We start from the raw sequence: 22,155 nt of genomic DNA, 5'->3' as shown, positions 1-22,155 counted from the left end.
TTATTTTGCCTTCAAGATATCTCTTGGGTTTTGGGTTTTGTTTTTTTTTTTTCCCTGATTGCTGATGCTTTGAAAGTTCTGAACAACCACGAGGATGAAGCCAGCAATTTAAATGTGGCTTCTCCAGAAGAATCCTTGGAGAGGTTGTGAATCTCTCATATGATATGCCTAAGAAAATGACAGGGGCATGTCAGTCCCGCTCCTCGTGCATCACACGTGCCAAGTGGCACAACCCCAATTACTTTTCCTTGCAGGTCACTCCTGGCTGGTGCCTGAGCCCTTTTGCAGACTCTGGCAACAAATGACCTTCTAATCCCGTGCTGGTGGGGAGGTGATTTGTGTTATCTGAGGGCCCTTCTCCCCAGTGCCTCGTTAGAGCGTTCCACACGTGCTGTGGGAGCTGTGGGAGCCCACCATGGACCAGTGTCACTCCTGGGGCTGCTGCTGGACACACGGATCCCCCCAGGAGCAGGCAAAAGGCAGCCTGCAGGAATGTGATGGAGCGACCTTGGAAGGTCTCCAGCGGCCGCTGTCGGATCAAAGTGGCTGGAAGCACGAGGTCAGCGTATTGATTCCATCTTGCAGCTGGGTTCTCGCTGTGAAATCCCTGCCAGGCTGTGGCTCCAGGCTCCCAGACAAAGGGGATCAACCAGGGTGACTCCATGAGGTGAAGGCTCGGAATTCAGCCCTTCCTGGTTCATGGCAATTCCGCTGATAGGATCTTCACAACTTCCCTCTCAGTCATCTCTGGGCACTTGGCTCTTTGCTGCCACAGTTGCTGCTGATTCAGGAGGGTGTTGGTGTTTGGGCATCTCCTGGTTTCTGTGCTGAACCAATGATCAAACCTTTCCTTTTAGGAGTTCCCTAATTTTATATATCAGAACAGCCAACTTCTTCTTGCAGAATTCATGGGGATGGGGTGAGCAGCCAGTTTATGATGGGAGCCACCAGATCCAGATTCTTCCAGAGCTGATCCAGCTGAAGAAAACCATCTGAGCAAGTCAGATCCGAGCTTAAAAATCCCTTTTGCAGCTGGATCCCTTCAGAAGTGTACATTGATAGATGATAGAAGGTGCTCTGAGGGCTGGAGCCAGGCTGGGAGAGCTTGGGGTGCTCACCTGGAGAGGAGAAGGCTCCAGGGAGAGCTCAGAGCCCCTTCCAGCACCTAAAGGGGTTCCAGGAGAGCTGGAGAGGGACTGGGGACAAGGCATGGAGGGACAGGACACAGGGAATGGTTTCCACTGCCAGAGGGCAGGGCTGGATGGGATATTGGGAAGGAATTCCTCTCTGTGAGGATGAGGAGGCCCTGGCACAGAGTGCCCAGAGAAGCTGTGGCAGCTCCTGGATCCCTGGAAGTGTCCAAGGCCAGTCTGGACAGGGCTTGGTGCAACTAGGGATAGTGGCAGGTGAGCTTGGGATGAGCTGGTCTTCAAGGTCCCTTCCAGCCCAAAACCTTCTAGGATTTTATAATCACAGCAATTACTTAATGTTTGAGGCACAACTGTATGATTAGGAGCTGTTTGATGTGGATTTTGTTGGATGGAAGGCTGGAAGGAGTCAAGAACTCAGCTGGTGAAGCCATTGTTCAGCCTCTTAATGACAGAAAAATGTCCATAACTGATGTTCAGGCTTGCTGTTGAAACAAATGGTTTCTTTGGTTAATCACTTCTTTACTTGGCTTCCCTCCTCTTCAAAAGATGCCTTGGATGCAAATTCCTAGAGAGGAGTGACATTGTCAACTCTGTGTGCCAGGGAAGGGAGAACTGCCCAGCTGAATAAGTTATTTTGAGGTTCAGTTGCCTCAATTTCCCAGTTGTCTGCCCTTCCTGCTTGGATTGTGGTTGGACTCAGCTTTTAGCTGTTAGATCTTGATCTGCAGAGGGAAAAGTGGCTGGAGACAACTTTCCCTGAGCAGTAAGTTGCTTCTGCCCCTCACCTTTCAGCTGCTTGCTGTGAACTCTGCAAGCTGCCTGTTTTTTTGCCAAAAAGTTCCTTCCAGCTCCTGAATTGTTTGACAGTTTCCCTCACTTCCTGTAGCTGTCAGCGTGTCCAGTCACAGCAAACCCCATTCCCAGCATTTCCTCCCCCACCTCTGTCCCTCCAAGGATGTGATATTGACCTTTTTCTTGGAGTAGTTCCAGCAGCATACCAGGAATATTTTGGCCTAAAGGATATTTATTGCATTGCTGACTAATGCTGCCCTGGATGTACTTGTGTGTGGAAATTTTTCCAAGAGATTAAATTAACTCACTAGATTAAAAAAAAAAACCCAAACCAGCATCTTAATGAAACAAAGCTGAAGTCTTGAGTGTCTTATCTGTTCCTTGGGCTATGACTCCCCAGATTACTTATCCAGTTGTTTCCCATCTGGATTTTAAGCAGCTGGTTGTTCTTGTCTCCGTGTATTACCTTGTTCTGCTTCTCCCTGCTGAGCTTCATTTGCCTCCTGAGGTCATTTTGGCATTTTCCAAGATGAATTTGAATTCTGAATCTGTCCTCTCCCTTGCCTGCAGTCACTCCCAAATTAATGCCTTCTGGGAATTCGAGAAACATACGGCCAGCAAGGCAGAACAGAAATTAGAGATACAGTGGGAACTGTGGGCTTTCATTCGTGCCAGGATTTCTAAAAGGACTCAGTTTGGGTTTTTTAAAAGGAGGAATGGCAGTGCCTCAGTATTCATGGAATTAAAACTGTGAGCAGTTGGTGTTAATACCATCTTGATCTGCTGCCTGTCAACATAAACCTGGGTCTGTTCAGAGAAGAAATGTCTTGGAACTAAGTCCATTAGGATGCTCTCTCCAAATGTTGGTTGAAGCAGATATTTAAATATAAACAAGCCAAGCAGTACCTTATTTTCCCCCTCATTTTGTGAAAGGAGTGAAGGTAGGGTAGGGAGACTCCAGGAATAAACAGAATATGTTCATATTTTATGATTTGTGGACATGTCACTCAGAAGGGAAGAATTTTCTGGAACACTTTATTGTCCTTCAGGGGTCGTGAGTTACCAAAGCAAATAATTTCCTGGGTGAGACTGGACCCGTGAAGAGTTAAATGTGGCTGTTTGCATCAGTGGCCACGTGAGGAAAACCAGCTTGTTTGTGATGCTGCAAATCAATTCCTGGGATTCAGCCTGTGCTGCAGCAGGAGAGGATTTGGTCTGCTTGTCTGTGTCTCCTGAGGATTGTCACTGGGCCTGGAATGAATCCCTCCTCCCCTCACAGCAGCTCCTGCCTGTTTGTCCTGCACCAGCTCGAGCTGTTCAGCACATCCATGGGACAAATCTGAGTCAGGGATTCAGGAATCATTCCCGTCTGGGATGTGCTGCTTCCAAAAACCTACTCAGTGAAGGGAGTATTTGCCCTACCTTTGCAAAGGCAGCTTTTTAGCTGGGTGGGAAACCTGATTCTGCCTCCGGAGCAGAATATGTTAGAAATTCACATGGGAATTCAGATTTTGACTTGGGAAAATCTCACCTCTCAGAGGCTGCCTGTTGGATTCCTGTTTGTTTAGCCCTTTTTCAGGGTTAACTGAGGATGAAAATGCTGCTTAGTGGGATACTGGAGATTTTGGTGACACTCTTATGTTAAGATCTAAAACAAACAGACAAAAGCCCCCCAAAAACTCACCCCAGAAATCATAGAATGGTTTGGGTTGGAAGGGACCTTAATCTTGCCTTAAATTACTGTGTTCACTGGATGGCCACCCTGGCAAAGAACTGAAATCCTTGGAATATTGCTTGGAGAACACAAGCTCTGCCTCGAGCACTCTTTTCTTACCTTTTATCTGCACATGCAGTGTTTGGTGTCCAGCACAAGTCACACAGTTCCTCTCCTCTGCCACTGGGAGATGGCAAATTCCAGCTGCAGTCAGGGTGGAAAAAACACTGGGGGGGGGGATGCTGCCCTGAGACACTTCAGTTGCTTCCTAAATAACTGGCCTACAATTAAGAGGATTTATACACATCAAAATGAGGCAGCTGGAGATGTTCCAGTTCCTGTGGATCTTGCTGATCCCTCCAGGTGAAGATGTAGGAGAAGGAAAAAGCCTATAAAATATCAGTTAGGCTTTGGCCCAGCTCTGCTCTGGTGTTTGTCTTAGAGGAGTAGAAAAATAAGTGTTGTGAGGATGATGGGGTCTGAGAGTGAGTAAATGCCATGTTTTACAAGTGAGAAGAGCTTTTTGTTGCTAATAATTAGTTATGGGGGCTGTTATCGTTCAGTGCAACTAAATTTACTGAATGGCTTGGTAGAAAACAGAGCAATGAAATTAATTTTCATCTCAAATCACAAATATTTAAGAGTAAATCTGATGACTGGGAATGATACAGGAAAAAAAAAAAAGCAAATAACTGCTCTTGTCCTTGTGGGAAGTTTAAGTGCACGTGATGGATGTGTTGGACACAGTAAACCATTTTTAAATCACTTGCTTAAAACTTGCTCTGAAACTGGTCTTTGAATCCATGGTTTTTTCTCTTCTTTTAGTGGGGAAGACTTCCTTGATCACCAGGTTCATGTATGACAGCTTTGACAACACCTACCAGGTAAATGAATCCATATTTTTGTCTTGTGTAAGACTCCTCTGCTGCCGTGCCTTCCATTGCAGGAAGAGTCATTCCAGACGAGTTGGGGCACTGACCATGGAATTGCCAATTGTAAAATCTTGATTTCAATCACCAGGCAGAGTGGCACTTCTGGGTTGGATTCTGCTCCAGGAGTTTACCTGCTGCTTGCAGCAGGATGAGCTGTGGTTCTAAAGGAATACCCGAGGGGCACAGCCAGGGAATAGCAGTTGTTAAGTCTGCCAGGGTTTTTTTTTTTTTTTTTCTTCCCCACCATTTTCTGCCAGATCATCACAGGTCTAATCCCTGTGTGTGGATGAGATAACAGGTACCAGCTCTTTTAAACAACAAGTTGACACAAGCTAGAAAATAATACAAAATGTAAAAAAAAAAAAAAAAAAAAAGGGAAATTTAAGATGTTTAGAAAATAATTTTACAAATTAGCACAGTGCAGTCTGGGAGAACACTCAGTGTTGCTCGCTCCCAGAATTCAGATATAATTCAGATCTAAAAGTACTTCAGTTTCCTGAAGCGTGTCTCCTCCAAGCAGAACATGTTTCGTGACTTGGTTACAGCTGGTGATGTTCTGGATACACAAAACTGAGAAAAATCTCTTCCCTGGTGCCTGGGAAGGTTTTTTTAGGGGGGTGGGAGGAGGAGGTAATAGGAAAAAAAAAAGGGAAAACGTGATTCTCCTTTTCCTCAGTGTCTATCCAAGGATCTCATCGAACTGAGAGATTTCCCTCCTGCCTCCTTCAGTAATTCCTCCTTGCTGCTGCTAGGAAAAACGAGATGGGAAGTTCTCCCTGAGCTGTGGGAAGAGCCACGTTTCCACAGTGTGGGAGGGCTGGAGCACACGTCACTGCTTCCTCCCAGATTCCTCCCACTGTAATTACATGGACATTGAAGGCAGTTCTTTTATTTAAGCTGGGATTTTATCCTCCCCCCGAGTATTTTTCTTTTAGGAGTGCTCCTTTTCCTTACTGAGTTTGTGTCCCAGTTCCTCCTTGAGGAGGTTTCACCCCGTGTGCTTTAGGATGTCACCATGGAAAGGTGGTCTGATGTAATGCATTAAATGATTGCAAAACCACTGAGTGGCACTTACAACACTGAGAAATCCTAAGATAACTTGGATTTAGGCAGCAGTGCTGCCTGCCCAGTTTGGGTGTTAATGGACTTGGCTCAGAGCCATTCAGCCAAACCCCTTGATTTTCCTGGAGTTGTGCCTGAGGTGGGGCCATACCCCCTAGTGTGTGCTGTAGCTGGAAGAAGGAATCACAAAGCTCCAGGAATTTGGCCAAAATCACACTGCCTGTTGGTGTCAACCCAAAGCAGACATTTTTGGATGCCCAGGATTCTCTAGAGACCCCTGAGACCCCAGTATTAACGTGCCTGATCATGGGTGACTGAAGCAGGAGGTGAGTTCAGGGATGATCTGCTTGTTCTGGACATTTCTGGCAGATTTTGAATGCATATTTTTCTGAAACCTATCATTTGAACATGGGGTTTTTATGTTCAGCTGTTAAAAATAGAAAGCTGCCATTTAGTAAAATCCGTGCTGTGCATTGGATTCCTTCTGCTCGCTGCTGGATGAGAGGAATTCAGCTGTGTCCCTCTGTCTTATCAGTAAGAACTTGCTGTGCTGTGTCAGAAACCCAAACACTTGCAATAAAAACAAGTGATTGGAGGAGTTTATTTTACCAGGAGTCATTCCCCTCCATGGACATGCTGGGAATGATTTCCTTTGTGCTCTGGCCCCACATGTCACATACCATAGAAGATCTGTTTTTGTAAAAGTCTGGTGTATTGAGCATTGCTGGAATCCACTCCTTGATAGTGCTGCTTCCCTGTGTTGTGGTAGGACAGGCTGGGAGAGGAGAAGGCTCCAGAGAGACTTCAGAGTCCCTTCCAGTGCCTAAAGGGGCTCCAGGAGAACTGGAGAGGGACTGGGGACAAGGGGGAATGGCTTCCCACTGCCATTAAGATGTTCTCCAGGAAGCTCCCACTGGTGTTGGGAAGTTTGGGTGCAGCTCTGCTGCTTTAGGATGAGCCAAGCTTTACTTAGGGATCATGTAGGTGTCTGCCTTAATCTGCCTGGAAGAGTGAAGGTCCATGGACATACTTGGCACTTGGGAAGAAGGCAGTGTGTGCCCACATATCCTGGTTGAGCTGGGGGACACCAATTTGTCACGTGCATAAAAATCCCTGCTGCTACCCAAATAAATGTGTGGGTTAAACTGTCAATATGCATGAACAGAAGTCAAACCTTTTGTGCTTTAAGGAATTGTTCTGGTTGCGGATATGTTAAACAGATTGCTTATTGAATCAAGCTGTAGCTTAAAAATAAGAAACCCAACCTGTTTTTCTTGCAGCTTCTGCTGCTCCCCTGAAAATCACTGCAGGTGTTCTGACATTTTTTTAAGGGCTCTTGGTTTTCTCATCTCTTTACAGGCAACAATTGGCATTGACTTCTTATCGAAAACCATGTACTTGGAGGATCGAACAGTGAGTAAGATTTTGTTGCTTTTCTCTGTGAACAGTAGGAATGAGGACCAGCATCTGGTTTTGTGCAGCCCACACTTCTGAGATCACTGGGAAGCACAGGCTGAGCCTTCATCTCCCAGCTGCTTCCAGGCTGATGAGTGCTGTGGAGACACAGCAGTGGGAATGGGAAATTCAGTGTCATCCTCTGTGAAGAAAGTGATGGTACAGATAATTTGAGGGGTGAATGATGGTGGGAATCTGGAGAAAGGGGAACCATGCTTAACCCCTTCAGCTTGTGATGCCACAAGACAGAAAGGTAAAATACAAATTGCCAGATGTGGGCAGTTAATAGCTGGCTCCATCTTCTTAATACTCCTTGTTTAAAAAGAAGGTGGCCTCTGATGAGTTCACAGATGAGACTCGTTTCCTTGCTTGGTGCAGTTTTAGCTCATCAAGTGAAATCACTCCTCTGTGCAAGCAAAGCTGTGGTTTAAAATGAGCTCAGATTCTTAATTAAGAAATTCAGCCTCAGTTGAGCTATTTGCAGAAACAAAACTGCAGTGCTGCAGAAGCTTGTGGTACCGGATAAACTCCCAATAAATGGGATTGGATAAACCCCCAGTAAATGGGATTGCATGGGAAGTGCTTGAGGATTGAGATGTGCTTTCCATGGCCCAGCTGGCTCTTGCACACCTTGCCAAACACGTTGCTTTTAGTGTGTCTTGCCTTTTCTTCCAGAGCCTTGCTGGTAAGAGCCATTCAGCCTCTCTGTGCATGTTACTTTGCAGTTTAGAGTTACAACAAGCATTTTCTCCTCGAAAAACTGACATGAGTAGCCTTTCCAGCTTTTCCACCAGCAACCATCCTTCATGCTGCTGGAGGTTGCCTGTGTGAGTCCTGAGGAAGGAGAGCAGAGCATGAATTTCTCCTCTAAGGCAGAACTGCAGGTGAACATTTCAGAGAACCACTGAGACTGGAAAAGCCCTCCAAGATCAAGTCCAGGCACCCCTCAGCACTGCCAAGGCCACCACTAACCCACGTCCCCAAATGCCACATCCACACACTTCTGAGCACTTCCAGGGATGGTGATTCCATCACTTCAGCTGTAGCTTTCTTGTTGGTCCTCTCAGTTTGGAAGCTGAGCCATTCCACTCCCCTCCTTTTGGAAGGGAAGCATTTTTTGGGAAGCTGCACCCCCCAGTTTGGCTGCTGTTACCCCTCGGGAGAGATTGCTGTAGGGAGACAGTGTCCTGCTGCTCCCAGTCCCCAGGCACCTCCTGCATGAGTTTCTCCTTTTTATTTAGCTATTTTTTGAAAAGAAAAAAAAAAAGTAAAACATTTCTTGACTCTTTTATTTTTTAGTGGCAGTTTGGCTTTTTTAATTTTCTCCCACCCACAGATCAGGTTGCAGCTGTGGGATACTGCGGGTCAGGAACGTTTCCGTAGCCTCATTCCCAGTTACATCCGTGACTCTGCTGCTGCTGTAGTAGTTTACGATATCACAAGTAGGTATTTTGCACTGGGTTTGACCTCTTTTCTTATTTTTCTTGCTTGTTTGACTGATTTTGTTAGGTACGGTTGCAATTATGGGACACAGCAGGTCAAGAGCGGTTCAGGAGCTTGATTCCTAGCTACATTCGTGACTCCACTGTTGCAGTTGTTGTTTATGATATCACAAGTGAGTGGGGGGAATTCTGCATTTCTAATACTCTGCCCTTTCCATCCTCTAGCTTAGCTTTGCATGTCCTCTCACGTCATCTGCTTGGGCTTCATCCTGGCATGACAAAAACGTGGTTTCTTTGCTCGTTTTACACAAGCCCCGTGGTTGCTGCTGTTGTAATGTATAAACTGTCTCACAAATGCCATTTTAACCCTTCCCTACCCCATTTTCTTCAGTCCTCCAGTCCTGCCTGCTCTCGTTGCACTCTTCCATCTGCCTTTCGGTCATAACATCACCTGTGACTTTTGGTCTTCATGTCCATGGGTATCTGAATTCTCAAACTGGAGACTTTTGTAGCTTGCTCCACTTCATTCACCCTCCCTCACCAAATGAAATCTGGGCACGGGCTGGCGGGGAGAGCGCATTAACATCACATTTTCCTTGGAATCAGCCACTCTCACATGCTGCGAGATGTAAAACTTACTACTAAGCTCTTACCCTTTAACAATTGCTCTTTCATTCCTTACTAAGGTATGTACATTTTTGTCAACTAAAATATTAGTGCTTCTTCAGCCCTGCTCCTTCTGTCCCTCCCCTCAGTCCAGACACCCCTTAACTTACCAGTTCCTGCACTGACAAAGAGCAGAAATTCTACTTTAGGGGAACTAAACCTTCAGACAATTTCAGTTCTAAACCAGAACTGACTGAGAACAATGGCCTAATTCTACACAAATGCATAAGTTCTTGTCCTTTGATTTATAAACACTAGAAGATTACAGCCAGGAATAGGGGCCTTACCTAGAAAAGCTCTAATTGTTAAAAATGGCACTTTCCTTTGAGCTAAAATTACAGGTTAGCTGTGAACTCTGAATTTTTTCCTGACCCAGCAAATTCAATATTGCCAAGCAGTAAAGGGAATTAAGACACTGGCAAGTGATCAAGTCTTGGCTGTCTAGCGTGCAATATATTACTTTGCAGTAGAAGCCATTAAAAAAAAATCAATACTTTTCAAGAACTGCTGCAGAGGCCCCCCCTTTTTAAGTACTGAAACTACTTTGGCTGCTCAGATGCTCTTTGTGTCACTAACTGGCAAATGCTGAGCTCTGTGGCAGCTTCCCTCCAACTCCTTTTTCCCTGTGGGATGCAACTTCTCAAGCACCATAGAGTCTGGAATTCTTACCTTGCAGCTTTTAAGGGTGTAGCATTAAGTGCCTGCAGAGAGGTTAAATTTCTGCTTCTGGTTTTATGCAAAGATGTAGAAATTGTTTTGAAGGCAAGTGTTCAGTGCCACGGGAGTTGCTGCTGTGTTGTATAACCCTGGGATTCCCTAGAGAAAATAAAAAGGGATTGGTTCAAGTGTACAAAATGCAAGGCTGGGATTGAGGATTTTTGAGAAGCAGGGGAACTGTAGGAACCTCTGGAGGTGCACAGGCCACGAGCAGCGTAGAGTGCAAAAATGAATCCCCACTCCCTACAGAAAATACTTCATGCTGAACTAAGAAAAAAAAAAAGGAACCGAAACACAGTGATGAGACTTTTCATTTTAGGTGCTGTCAAAACCAAATTATAGATGGACTCAGTTCCCTGTGGGGCTTTGAGCCCACCTGTAATGAAGCACTTGCCCATCTGAAATTAATGCCAGAGCTTCCGTGTCCTTTAGTGGGGGCGATTCAGGGTTCCACTCGCTGATTCTTCATCACCCTCCTCCGCCGACTCCACAGAAAATGGAGCTTTTCTTCCCAAGTGCAGATGTATTTCCTGGTGAGTTGTGAGGGACACCTGCAGTGATAACCCTCTCCACTGTTCTCTGATAGATGTAAACTCCTTCCAGCAAACCACAAAGTGGATCGATGATGTCAGAACGGAACGGGGCAGCGATGTCATCATCATGCTGGTGGGAAATAAAACAGATCTAGCAGACAAGAGGTATGGGGGAATGAATCATCCAGCTTTCAAATCCAGCTTTTCATACTCTGCTGCTGTTTGCTCTTATTTTAAGGAGTATATTGTAATGTGGTTTTTTTTCTGGATATGGCTGTGACTAGAGAAATCTCAATTTTAAGCCCTCTTTCTTTTGGCTAAGCCAAAATTTCCATCACAGTGCTGTGAATGAGCTGAAAAACCATCACCATCTTGTACAGATGTCAGGAGAGAAGGGATTGTTGACTGCAGCCCACACCAGTGAATGAATAAACTGGTTACAAATATTTGTCCTTAATAATGTTCTGCTTAATGGGTGGGACACATATCCAGGGAAAAACGGGACAAAATCCCTCCCAAATGAGATGATTACACTTGGACCTTCATTAAAACAGTTTGGTTTTGATGATTATTTTGGGACTGTGATTGCTGATTGTTCAGACATAAAAGCACAGCTTCCTGGACAGGAATTTTTGGGGTGAACACTTGGCTGTTCTGCTGGAATGCTGAGTTCTGCTTGGGTGTGCCATGGAAGTGAGGTGGTGATACCTGTCAGCAGCTGTACATTCCATGCAGGAAAAAAACCCAAAACTTTTAAGTGCTTTTAGATAAATCACTTAAAGGTTTGGGGTTTTTTTAAAGTGTAATAAATATTAATTATTAAAGTATTTGTCCAGATTTGGGTTTTATGAGTTTTTTTCCCCCCCTAACTCTTGTGTTTTCTTCCCCAGACAAGTGTCCATTGAGGAAGGAGAAAGGAAAGCCAAAGAGTTGAATGTAATGTTCATTGAAACTAGTGCAAAAGCAGGATACAATGTAAAACAGGTGAGTGGCTGCTGGTAACACACCCTCCTTGTGGGAGGAGCACGTCCCTGGATCTTGGGAAGCTTTGGCAAAGGGGGCCGGTGGGAATTGTAGTCCACACACACCAAGGGACACCTCAGAGCTGAATTGTTGGCTGAGGTTCTGAAGGATCTCTGACCTTGCATCACATGATTTGGGAATTCCTTCCCCTTAAATAACAGGGGAGTTATGGAAGAAGCTTTGGGTGAACAGGATCACACCTTCCTGGGTTTTTGATAATCCAGATTTGCTGTTTGGCCTGAGAGTGAGACACAAAGCTGGGGAAGCACAGGTGTGAGGACTGTTTTGTGATTCTGTTTCAGTGAATGGAACAAACCAATGAAGGAGGAGTGTGATGGTTTAAAATGCTTCCAGTGCACAGGGAGACAGAGCAACTGCTGTTCCCACTCTGTTGGAAGGCACTGGAAGTGCCAGCAAATGTTCCTGGACAGCCAGAGCTATTTATTTCTAGAAGATGATGAGTTGCTTTTGAATTGGGGAAAGCAGTGAAAGGTCTTTTGAACTGATGGGGCTGCAGAAAAATGAGCGTTTATGTCCTGAGATGAGCTGTGGCTCTTTAAATTCAGACCTGGAGAAGACATAAATTCATGGGTATCATGGTCTAAAGGGGCTCCAGGAGAGCTGGACAGGGACTGGGGACAAGGGACAGAGGGACAGAACACAGGGAATGGCTTCTCACTGTCAGAGGGCAGGGCTGGATGGGATATTGGGAAGGAATTGTTCCCTGGGAGGGTGAGGAGGCCTGGCACAGGGTACCCAGAGCAGCTGGGGCTGCCCCTGGATCCCTGGAATTGCCCAAGGCCAGGCTGGATGGGGCTTGGAGCAGCCTGGGACATGGGAAGGTGTCCCTGCCCATGGCAGGGGGTGGATCTGGGTGATCTTTAAGGTCCCTTCCCACCCAAACCATCAGGGATTCTGTGTGTATGGATGACATTCCATGTACATTTTATATATGTAGTTACACAAGTGGTTTCTGTGCAGAAGGGTACCAGGAGTGATAAAATAGGATTATGAGCTACTTCATGTTCTAGACAGGACTAAAGAGTCTGTTATTAAAATGTCCCTTGACTTTGCCTCTAAGTAGCAAAATGATTCCCTCTATAATGGGATAATTATAGCAGTGTTAACTCAGAGCTGTTTCACTGCATCACCCACCATGGATGTGTTGGCTTCCAGGGTCCCCCAATTATCCTGCTACAACAGAGGCTGCCTTGTAATTAAGGTTTGTGCTGCAATATCTTAATGAGTGCTTAGACCTGGGGGTGTGCACTGAGAGCAGTTGCCTCACTGAGAGGAGTGATGATGGTGATGGTGATGAAGGAGCTCTACACTCCCTCTTTCCTTCAGGGAGTTTCTGTGCCCTGCCACATTTCCAGAGGTTCTGTAGCTAAGCCTGTGAGGGAGTTGTGGCTTTCAGGGCCAGCTGGAGCCCTGAGGATTTGATGGTGTGCACAGAGACGAGTGGATATTCAAAAAGAATTAAAAATGGATTTTTCGTACAAGTTTTGATCCATGTATTGCAGGCGTGGACTGGGATTCTCAAGGATTTCAAAGCTATTCTATATTCTAGAATATTTGTAACTCTCATATTTTCTTAGTTTAATAAGCAGTTGTTTAAGCAATTATCAAAGGACGAGACCTTTAATACTACCACTTAGGTAGTTCCCTGTTTCCTTGCAGCTTCTCTGCTAAATGGTGTGAATTTATTTTATAACTTAGCAATAAATTCTCTCCCAGTGAAATGGGAAAGTACAACTGCAGGATGGATCTCCTTCCCATAACCTGTGTGAAATCCTTAATAAGCTGAATGCAAATTTGACCTTCCCATAACCGATAACTTCTCTCCACAATATATTCTGATCCTGCAGAACAATCACTGTCTCAGTTAATTTTCCTACAGAATTTTCATCCAGAAACAGCTGAAATTCTTGTCCTGCTCGGGGAGGGAATGGCTCTGGCTCTTCCAGCTGCTCCTCCTCAGTGGAAATCCAGGGGACTTTTGTCCTTTGGTGCTGCTTTTAGCTTCTGGTTCATCCTTTTCTGCTGGAAGAGATTAGAGGGAAGGGCACTGCCTCCAGCTCCCTGCAGCTGTCCTGCAGATCCAGAGGGCCTGGCTTTGTGCTGGGACCCCCAGTAGGTGAGATGCTCTGTTCTTCCAACAGCAGCTATTCCAATGCCAGGATCTTCCACCAGCAAGGAGGCAGAGGGAACTGTGCTGCTGCCAAGCTTTTCCTGCCATTCCTTGTGTCAGGAAAGGGGAGAGCTCTGAGGATGGCACATCAGTGCTGGCAGCTTGCAGAGCTGTTTGCAGTCCCCGAGGTCCTTCACACTTACTGTTCCTTCTGCCTTTGGGCAGGGAGTGTTGAAGGAAAAATGAGTGGATATTAGGGAATAAAAGCACTGGTAGTGTTATTGTGGGGTTAAACCGATGCAGCAGAGGGGAAAAGACTGGCTTTTGGATCCTGCAAAGACTGATTGCCAGGGGAGCCTTAAGCTGGAGGAGAGAAGTAGATGACTTGCTCCTTTTAATGCAGAGAGCTGTAGTCTCTGATTCATTCTGTCAGCCCTGAATAAGCTTTAAAAGACCTCGCGATTCCTGCGCTGTCTCGGCACTCTGTATTTCAGGGAATCTTATTGTTAGTCCCTGGATTTCATGCCCAGAATATGTCAGGGTTCATTTTGCTGTCTTGTAGAAAGAGAGGGGAGGGAGAGCCCCTGAATTGCTCCCTCCAGCAGTACCTGGCACACTCCATGCTGGCCCTGGAAGAGCCAGGGGATGAATGTGGTCCTTGGCAGAAGAACTTTCTCACGGCAGCAGCTCTCTGAGCACAGCCCCTCTGTGACCCTGTTCTCACAGAGCTGGGCTCTTTCTCCTGTCTTCTGATTCTTACCCATCTGATGGGCAAGAATTATCCTCAGGGTTGCAGAGAATGAGAATTAGGGAGAGATTTTTGTTTGCCTTGCATTGGGGAACAGGTTTCTTGCCCGACTTTTCCATCTGGACAGTGATCCTCCCGTCCTTTCCATATTGCTGCTGGAGTGTGGCTGAAAACTGGTTTGTGCCTGCAGTCCTTTGTGACCCTGATCTGCTGGGATTTATTGGCTGGAGTAGCAGGAAAGGCACAGTCTGTCAAATGACTTGAAACTGATGGTGAGAGATGAGGCTTCTTTCCAGAGTTTCTATCAGGAAGCAGATTGCAGAGTTGAGCGCTGAAAGAGAGTTTGTGTGGCTTTTAGTCTTTCAGCTGCTGCATTTAACTCCTGCCTTGGAAAAAAAGTGCTGGATGCTTATCAATACTTGTGTTTTTATACCCACACAAACATTTAAACATGTACATGTGTGTACAGACACACACTGGCTCGGGGCTGACAGCACCAGGAAGCTCAGAGGGCCCTGTGGGAAGGCTGCTTTCCAACCATCAGGAAGTTTCCCTAATTGGATTTATTCACATATGCTGGGGCTGATAAGCAGAAGGTTAATAAGAAATAAAGTTGATTTTTCTTAGTTGCCAAATTCCTATTTTTAGTCAGATAATTTAGGGGAGAAATACTGCTAAAAGCATCATTTTATTCCTGGTCTTAATGTAAAGAAAGGATTACTGTATTTTAAATAGCCTTTCTGTCAGCACTGTGGTTTAAATGCAGGAATTCCAGTTGGTTCCGTCAGCTGAGGATTTTTTAAAGACTCCTCACCCTTCCTCTGTGTGGGCATTCCTGCAGTTGGTTTAGGTAGAGTTTAGCATCTGGAATTTTGTTACTTCCTGGTTGGCCTGTGAGGATTTCCCTGAGGTTTTCAGGGAGGCTGGAAGGTCCAGGTTAATGGCAAAAATTCAGAGAAACACAGAGGGAGGCGTACTAAGCTTTTTTACTTTGGAATTGTTGGCTGGAATTAGGGAGTTACATCGAGTCCTGACTTCTCAGACCCATCCTTGGCTCAGATTCCAGTGTGTGCCAGATTCCTGCCAAGAAAGATCCCAGACAGACCTGGGGGCTTGCTCGTGGTGAGCTTGGAGGGGGCTGTCAAGCCAACAAAGTTGTCTTAGGACAGTGGGAGCATCACTGGGAGCCCAAGTGGGGAAAGCCCTTGGGCAGGGACCCGCGGGGCTGCTCGGGTACCCACATCCCTGATGCAAACAGGCTGGCAGTGGCTTGGCTGGGTTTTCTGTGGAAAGTGGGTCACTGGGAATAAGTGGTTTAGCTTGGTGTCATTTGAGGAGAGGCAGGACAGCGTGCAGCAGCGGAACACGCCAGGCCTGACGTCAGGCCCGCAGCACGCCATCCGGGACTCCCGCGCTGGGAACACGTGATGCAGGGAGAGCAGCCTGGGCAGGGGGCACAGGCAGCTGAATTCAGCTGCATTATCTACAGGGTCCTCACCCAGAGGGCCTGGGAAGAGTGTGGTGGGAATTACAAGTCTGAACCTCAGAGGCAAAGGTGGGAAATGCAGGAGACGGAATCGGCCCCGTTCCATCTCGCCTCCTTCAAGTGGAATAAAACCATCAGGAGAGTTGGGAACTCAGACCTTGCTGGGAAACTGGAGGTGGTGTTCAAGTGAGAGGCTTTGGATGGCGTTGTTCTGTGCTTTATGGCCTGAATGTGGATGTAGGAAAACCATGGAGTGAGCACCAAAAGATGAGGATTAGGTTTGGCTGCGTTCCTTTATCTGTTCCATAGGAGCCTGAGCCACAGATAGGTGAGGCTTGGGAGGAATCCTTTCCATGGATCCCTTTTTTTGACACTCTTCCATGTGTGTCAGCTCGGCTGATGCAGTGACAGGCTCCTGGCTGGTGTGTTTGCCTTCATCAGCATGTCCGTGTTCCTCTGAAATCCTCTGGGGAGGTGTGAAAACCTAATTCCCACCTGCCACGGGGAGGTTGTGGGGTCCATGGACATCCATGGCAGGTGTGGGGTGAAATGCTGGATCCCACCCATCCTGTTTGCAGAGAAGGTGCAGGAGGTTTGCTGCTCGCAGCTCTCTGATCTCCACTAACAAGAGCTGTGCTTTGCCCTTTTCTAGGAATAAAGGTTATATTTGGTGTCAGGATTTTGGGGCTGAGCAGTGTAAATAGTGCTGGGGGATGTGTTGAGTCATTGTTTGAACTGCCTCAGCTGGGGGGAGCTGTTGTTTTCATCTGTTCCCTGTGTGGTTCTTTGCAGCTTTTCCGACGTGTGGCAGCTGCCTTGCCTGGGATGGAAAGCACACAAGACAAAAGTAGAGAAGACAGTATCCTTTCTGTGCCTGTGCCAGGCGTTACCCTGCACCAGGATAATCCACTGCAGCCCTCGCTCAGCTCCTGGACATCCCAAAGAGAGGGGGAATAGGGGCAAGTAACCTTCGAGCTGAGGAAGGAGGATTGCTGGGTTGGAAGGCTGGGAGCAGGGGTGCTGAGGGTGGAGGCAGCAGGGGAAGGAATGGTGATCCAAAAGGATTCTTTGCTTGGTGTTTGAATGTGTGGAAGGTGGGAGAAAAGAGCTGCAAAGAGGTCTGAACAAAAAACCCCCGTGGTTCTTGCAGACCTGACTGAGAATCCAAAACCAAGCTGTCCTGGAAGGGACCTCTGAAGCCCCTTCTCTGATCCTCCTGCTCAAAGCAAGGCTGACTCCCAAACTGAGCCAGTTTCTGCAGGTCACATTCAGGGAAACTTGGGAAATCTCCAAGGATGGAGATCCCATAACCTCCCAGGGCAGCCTGTCACCCCAGGCAGCGTCTCTGTGGTGGGAGGGAGAAGACTCAACTGATGGGATCAGTCTCAGCCAAGGGCAAGCAGGTGGCATGAGGGATGGAAAAGGCTTGAAAAGCAGTATGGCTGCACAGGAGTCACCGACCTGGCCAGGTGGGTGTGCTGGGAACAGCAGCTTTTCCAGGGTTGTTGGTTTTATTTGCAGCAGGGATCATGGAGTTGGTAATTGTGCCTTGGGGGAAGGAGGTCCCAGGAACTGTGGGAGGGAGACAAGCCTGGCACTGAAATTCCATCAGAGCATCTGATGCATGGGGAAAAGAAGGGTTTGGGAAGCTGGGGATTGCAGCTGCTGAGGCACAGGCTTTGTGTGACAGGGACTTGAGTGATCAGAAATAGTTTGTTATGCAGGTCCCCAAAAGGTTAATGAGCAACAATCTTTATTAAGGAGGAGGGCTAGAGTGCACAGGCAGGGGCTGTGGCAGGGAGTTGGATCAGCAGTCTCTAAAATGGGAGTGCATTTAGGGCACTGGGAATTGGGCTTCCTGCAGATAGCAGGGATGGATAGGATCCTCTCTCCCAGGCAGCTGCATTAGGATTAATGGGGGCACTTCTGCAAAACATGGAAGGTTCAAGGATCTTGACCCATTCTTGTCCTGAGATGAAGCTGGCAAGGCTCATGTCAAGCATCTCCAACTTAAACACACTTTAAGCTTTAAATCAGCCAAGCGGAACAAACACTGGAGATGAATTGCCTGTCTTTTGTTTCCATTTCCATGTTTATTTTCTCCAAACCTCTTTAAAAAGCAACTTCAACCCCCTAAAGAAATAAGTTGGAAGTACCAGCTGTGTGATCTCTTTGCCTCTGTGTTGTGTGATAAGGGGAGCGCTGGAGACTTGTGGTGAACAGCTCTGAGCTGGGGATTAGCATTCAAAGCTCCTCCTGGGAAAGGCTCCGTGAGGCTGTAGCTGGAGGGCATCTGCTGGGAATTCTTATCACAGGCAGGTTGTGAGCAGCCAGCTCTGCAGTGACCTTGTGGGACATCAGCTGTCCCTGGAAGGGGGAATCCAGGCTGGTGGCAGGGCTTTGCTGGCTGCTGGGGGGAGCGGAGAGGTTTAACTGAGCAAGGATTGGTGAGGAGGTGGGGCTGGCACGGCCGGAGCTCTGGGGGTGGGCAGTGCGCGGTGGTGCCCAGGAAGTGTTGGAGCCCCCATTCCCAGAGGGATTTAAAGCCGTGTGGATGTGGCACCTGGGGACATGAGATGCTGGTGGACTTGGAGACCTCAGTGGGCTCTTCCAGCCTGAATGGTTCTGCAGAGGCAGTGATTAGACCCTTCGGTGTATCCGTGCATCTTGAATTCCCACAGCAAGCGATCAGTGGGATTGCTGGGAAGAGCAGACTGGGTAGAGACAAACATTGGGGTCTGACATCGTTTCTGCTGCAAATTTCATGTGCCAGTGCCAGGGCAGGAGGGGCAGGTGAGAAACCTTTGGTTTGGAGCTGGCCTTTCCCAGTATTTCAGCGGGAAGCACTGAAAATGCCATTCAAAATCCCGCTCTTGGTAGGGAAACAGAGCTGGAGATGTTTGCCTTAACTTCCTCCTTCCAGTGATTGACATAAAACTGGAAAAGCCTCAAGAGCAGCCTGTCAGTGAAGGAGGCTGTTCCTGCTAATACCATGTGGCTTCCACCTTTCTCCAGAACATCACTGCTTTCCCTCCCTGTCCTCTTCATTGACTGCAGTGTGAATATTGGCTTGAACCTTCCCCTTTCCGTAATAACGTATCGCAGTTCATCATCGCTGGCTGTCTCGTGGAGATGATCTTTAGCTTCACAAGCACACCCCACACACACACACACACACACACACACACCCCCCAACAAAATGTCAGTGTCTTCATTATTTATAAGAAAAGAAAAAAAAAAAAAGCCAAAATATTCCACCGTATTCTAGGTATAACTTTAAAAAAAAGTAAAAGCAAAAAAAAAAAAAAAAGAAAATCCAAACAAAAAAAAAAATAGGTACAATTTCTTAATATTTGTTCCTTTTTTAATATGTTATGATATTGCACTTTGAAATGATGGCAACTGAGTAAGTTTGGAATTGGACCTAGATGAGATGTATGTGCAGAAGAAGGCTTGCAAATCTGACCCATTGGAATTTCTCCCAGAAACTGGGAATGCGTAGACAGCAGGCGGAATCACGGGGGGGAAGCGGCAGATGCCGAGGGTTGAGGGCTTATCCTTGATAATTAAACACAAATTAACCCCAAGCTCTTAATTGCGAGTCTGCCTGGTGTCCAGACCCAGCCTGGCCTTAGCAGGGCTTGGACACCGCCGGCTGCTGGAGCTGGGAATTCTCGCCGAGGCAGCGGGGACACATTTCCAAGGAAGCATTACTGGGAAATACGGACGGGCTCTTTGGGATGAGTGGCTTCTGGAGGATTTGAGGGGGAAGGAAGGGGTGGATGTGCATTAGCAAAACACTTGCAGGAAGCAGGGAGATAATGTTTCGAGTGCAAAATGAGTTTTCAGAGCATTTTCTTTTTTTTTTTTCCTTTTTAAGTAGAAGACCAATGAAGTGAATTATTACTGCCCAAGAGATGGGAACGTAACAGTTCAGCTGTTTGGAAGAGAAAGCGTTTTGCTTCTTTGTTTTTTTAGGGGAAGTATTGAAATCAGGACTGGCACTAAAACCTGCCAAAGCCGATTGAAACCTTGGAAAATTGGGAGAAAGAGGGAAGAGCAGCTGGCTGCCCCAGCAGAGGGGGAATGGCACCCGCTTTTCCAGAGCGTGGGCTTAGGTCGGTGGGGAAGGGGTGTTTACTTTGATCCTACAGAATCCTAGTTGAGACATCTTAGATGGAAAGGGAGGGGCTTGAGTAGGATGGAAACCAACTTCTGATTATGCAGATTTATGCCTTTATTTTTTAGCTCTTTTTTTTTAATTTTATTTTTATGTTCAGTCTTCCAAGTTGGTTTAGTTTGGTTCTCTAGAGCTGTATAGTTTGGTTAAATAATTAGTAATTTAGTTTTCCATGGAATTAGGCTCACAATTAACCCTTTTTTCTTTGATATTTATTTCTCGGCTTTAATTTTTTTTTTTACTCTTTTCAGTGCTGATTTTGTTGTTTTCCTTTGGCTGAGGAATCTGTGTAGAGCTTTGCTGATGTTGCGAGATGTAGCTACCCGAGAAACACGGAATGAAACACACTAGAAGTGCACCCTTTTAATCTTTACTAGTCATTGTGAAGTTGCTGTGTAAGTTAATAAACACAATTGTAAATACATTGTTTGCTGGGCGACTCTGGCCGAGTTACAGTGCAGGAAGGAATTCTCGAGTCTGTGTTGCGATTGCGAATTAAATGGACAATTGCAAGGGAATTTTCAGGCTCCTCCTCGGTTCTCTTCTGCCCCTCTCTCTACCATCTAAAATAACCACCTGGGGGAGAGGAAGGGAATCGTCCTCACCACCACTTTCCCCAGGAAGCGGGCATAAAAGAGTTGGAATTCTTCATTCCTGAGGTGAATGCCAGGCTCATGCCCTGCCCTGGGTTTCTAGCAACTCTGCACAACAATAACTTAAAGGCAGAACGAGATGTAAAAGTGCTTTTCTAATGCAATATTAAAGGCGAATTTTTTTGACGTGGCATGTCTTGAAATAAACATCAATGATATGTGACAAAGGATCATTCTTTATTTAAAAGAAACTCTCTGGGGGAAGGAAACCTGGCTGCTTTTCCTTTGTTGTACTGTTCTTAACCGTGCTGAAATGCTTCATCCTGCTGCTTCTTCCTTTGCTTTGGTTTGCTTTTTTCTCCTTTGGTTCCCCATGCAGCTTCTGTTGGTCCTCATTTGGCTGTTCCCCACAAGCACATCCTTTTTTTTCCTTGCTTCTGATAGAACCAGCCCCCTCTGCTTCCCACAGTCCCAAGCTTTAAGCCCTGGATTTAAGGAGCTGGCTTAGCCCATACGGGCTGTGATGGACCAGCAGCCTGGATGCTTTTCCTGGAACACCTGAGAGCAGGTTTGTCCAGAACTCGCTGGAAACAAAGGTCTGGAGAGCAGCATTCCCACAGCTCCGTGTTCAGCACGGCCGGGGGGCTGCAGGAGCACGGACGAGGCCCCTGGGGCTGCTCAGCACAGCCAGGTACGTTCAGTGCATGTCCTTGCTGATAGCCTGTGCTTAACAGGGCTCAGTCCTGTCCTCATCCCAGCTCTCCAGAGAGAGCACACTTCCAAGGTGAGCACAGGAGCAACGTGGTCTTTATATTAATTTTTTTTTGTTTTTTTTTTTTTGCACCATCCGTCTGTCAGATTTTAGATTTTGATTTTCTTTTACTCCGTGGGCGTGGCCAGTGGAACCATGGGGACAGATGTTCTTAATGCTGATTTTTTGTGCGATTTTTTTGAGTGAAGGTCTCGGCTCTGTTTCTTTTCTCCTCCCTGCTCTGGCTTGCTCGTTGTACAGTCCATCATGCAGCTATTCCATGCCTCGCGTTTTGTCTTGATAAAAGTAGTTGAAGAAATTGTGTAAGGGGGGAAAAAAAAGGTTCCTTTTCTTCATGTTGGAATGTCACTGGTACCTCAGCTCTGTTTGATAATATGAACCAACAACAACAAGAGAACAAATCCTTAGTGCTTGAACTAAATAAATACCTGTCTCATTGGAAAGCTCTGGCTCTCTTCTCTCAGCACGTGCAGCGCAGCGCGGGCGGGAGGAGCAGCTCCTCAGGGGGGGCTGAGGTGCTGCAGGAGGAGTTCTGGGGGGCTCTGTGTCACAGGGGAGCTGCTGCAGGGGTGTGTTTGCTGTTGCTGCGCTGTCTCTGCCGTTGTTTCCAGCGCCCCAGGAGCGATGCCGGGGACGGAGCCCGGCCTCTGCCGGCTGCAGCTGTGCCTTTCTGCTCCCTTCCCGCTCCTTGCATCCAGCTGCTGCCTCTGCTCCCTTCCCAAAGGCACCTTGTGCGGCCTCACCACTGCCTCAGCTGC

General features: G+C 46.9%; 1 protein-coding gene across 3 annotated transcripts in view; it reads left to right on the top strand.

The window, feature by feature from the left end:
• Nucleotides 1-21,840, top strand: part of RAB6A (RAB6A, member RAS oncogene family) — a 42,754-nt gene extending 20,914 nt beyond the window's left edge. The window contains exons 2-9 of one of the 3 annotated variants that reach the window (XM_053969716.1): nt 4,483-4,541; nt 7,011-7,064; nt 8,443-8,559; nt 8,616-8,721; nt 10,518-10,629; nt 11,355-11,448; nt 16,645-16,711; nt 18,776-21,840. In XM_053969716.1, coding sequence (XP_053825691.1) covers nt 4,483-4,541; nt 7,011-7,064; nt 8,443-8,559; nt 8,616-8,721; nt 10,518-10,629; nt 11,355-11,448; nt 16,645-16,711; nt 18,776-18,840 — 674 coding nt within the window. In that variant the 3' untranslated portion in view covers nt 18,841-21,840. The remainder of the gene's footprint in view (nt 1-4,482; nt 4,542-7,010; nt 7,065-8,442; nt 8,560-8,615; nt 8,722-10,517; nt 10,630-11,354; nt 11,449-16,644; nt 16,712-18,775) is intronic. The other 2 variants (XM_053969715.1, XM_053969714.1) reach the window with 2 other exon arrangements.
• The last annotated feature ends 315 nt before the right edge of the window (nt 21,841-22,155 follow it).

Source organism: Vidua macroura, chromosome 2, assembly GCF_024509145.1.
Source record: "Vidua macroura isolate BioBank_ID:100142 chromosome 2, ASM2450914v1, whole genome shotgun sequence".
In the NCBI taxonomy this organism is placed as follows: Eukaryota; Metazoa; Chordata; class Aves; order Passeriformes; family Viduidae; genus Vidua; species Vidua macroura.
The sequence above is the reverse complement of the archived record's forward strand: the minus strand, read 5'-3'. Positions and strand labels throughout refer to the sequence as shown.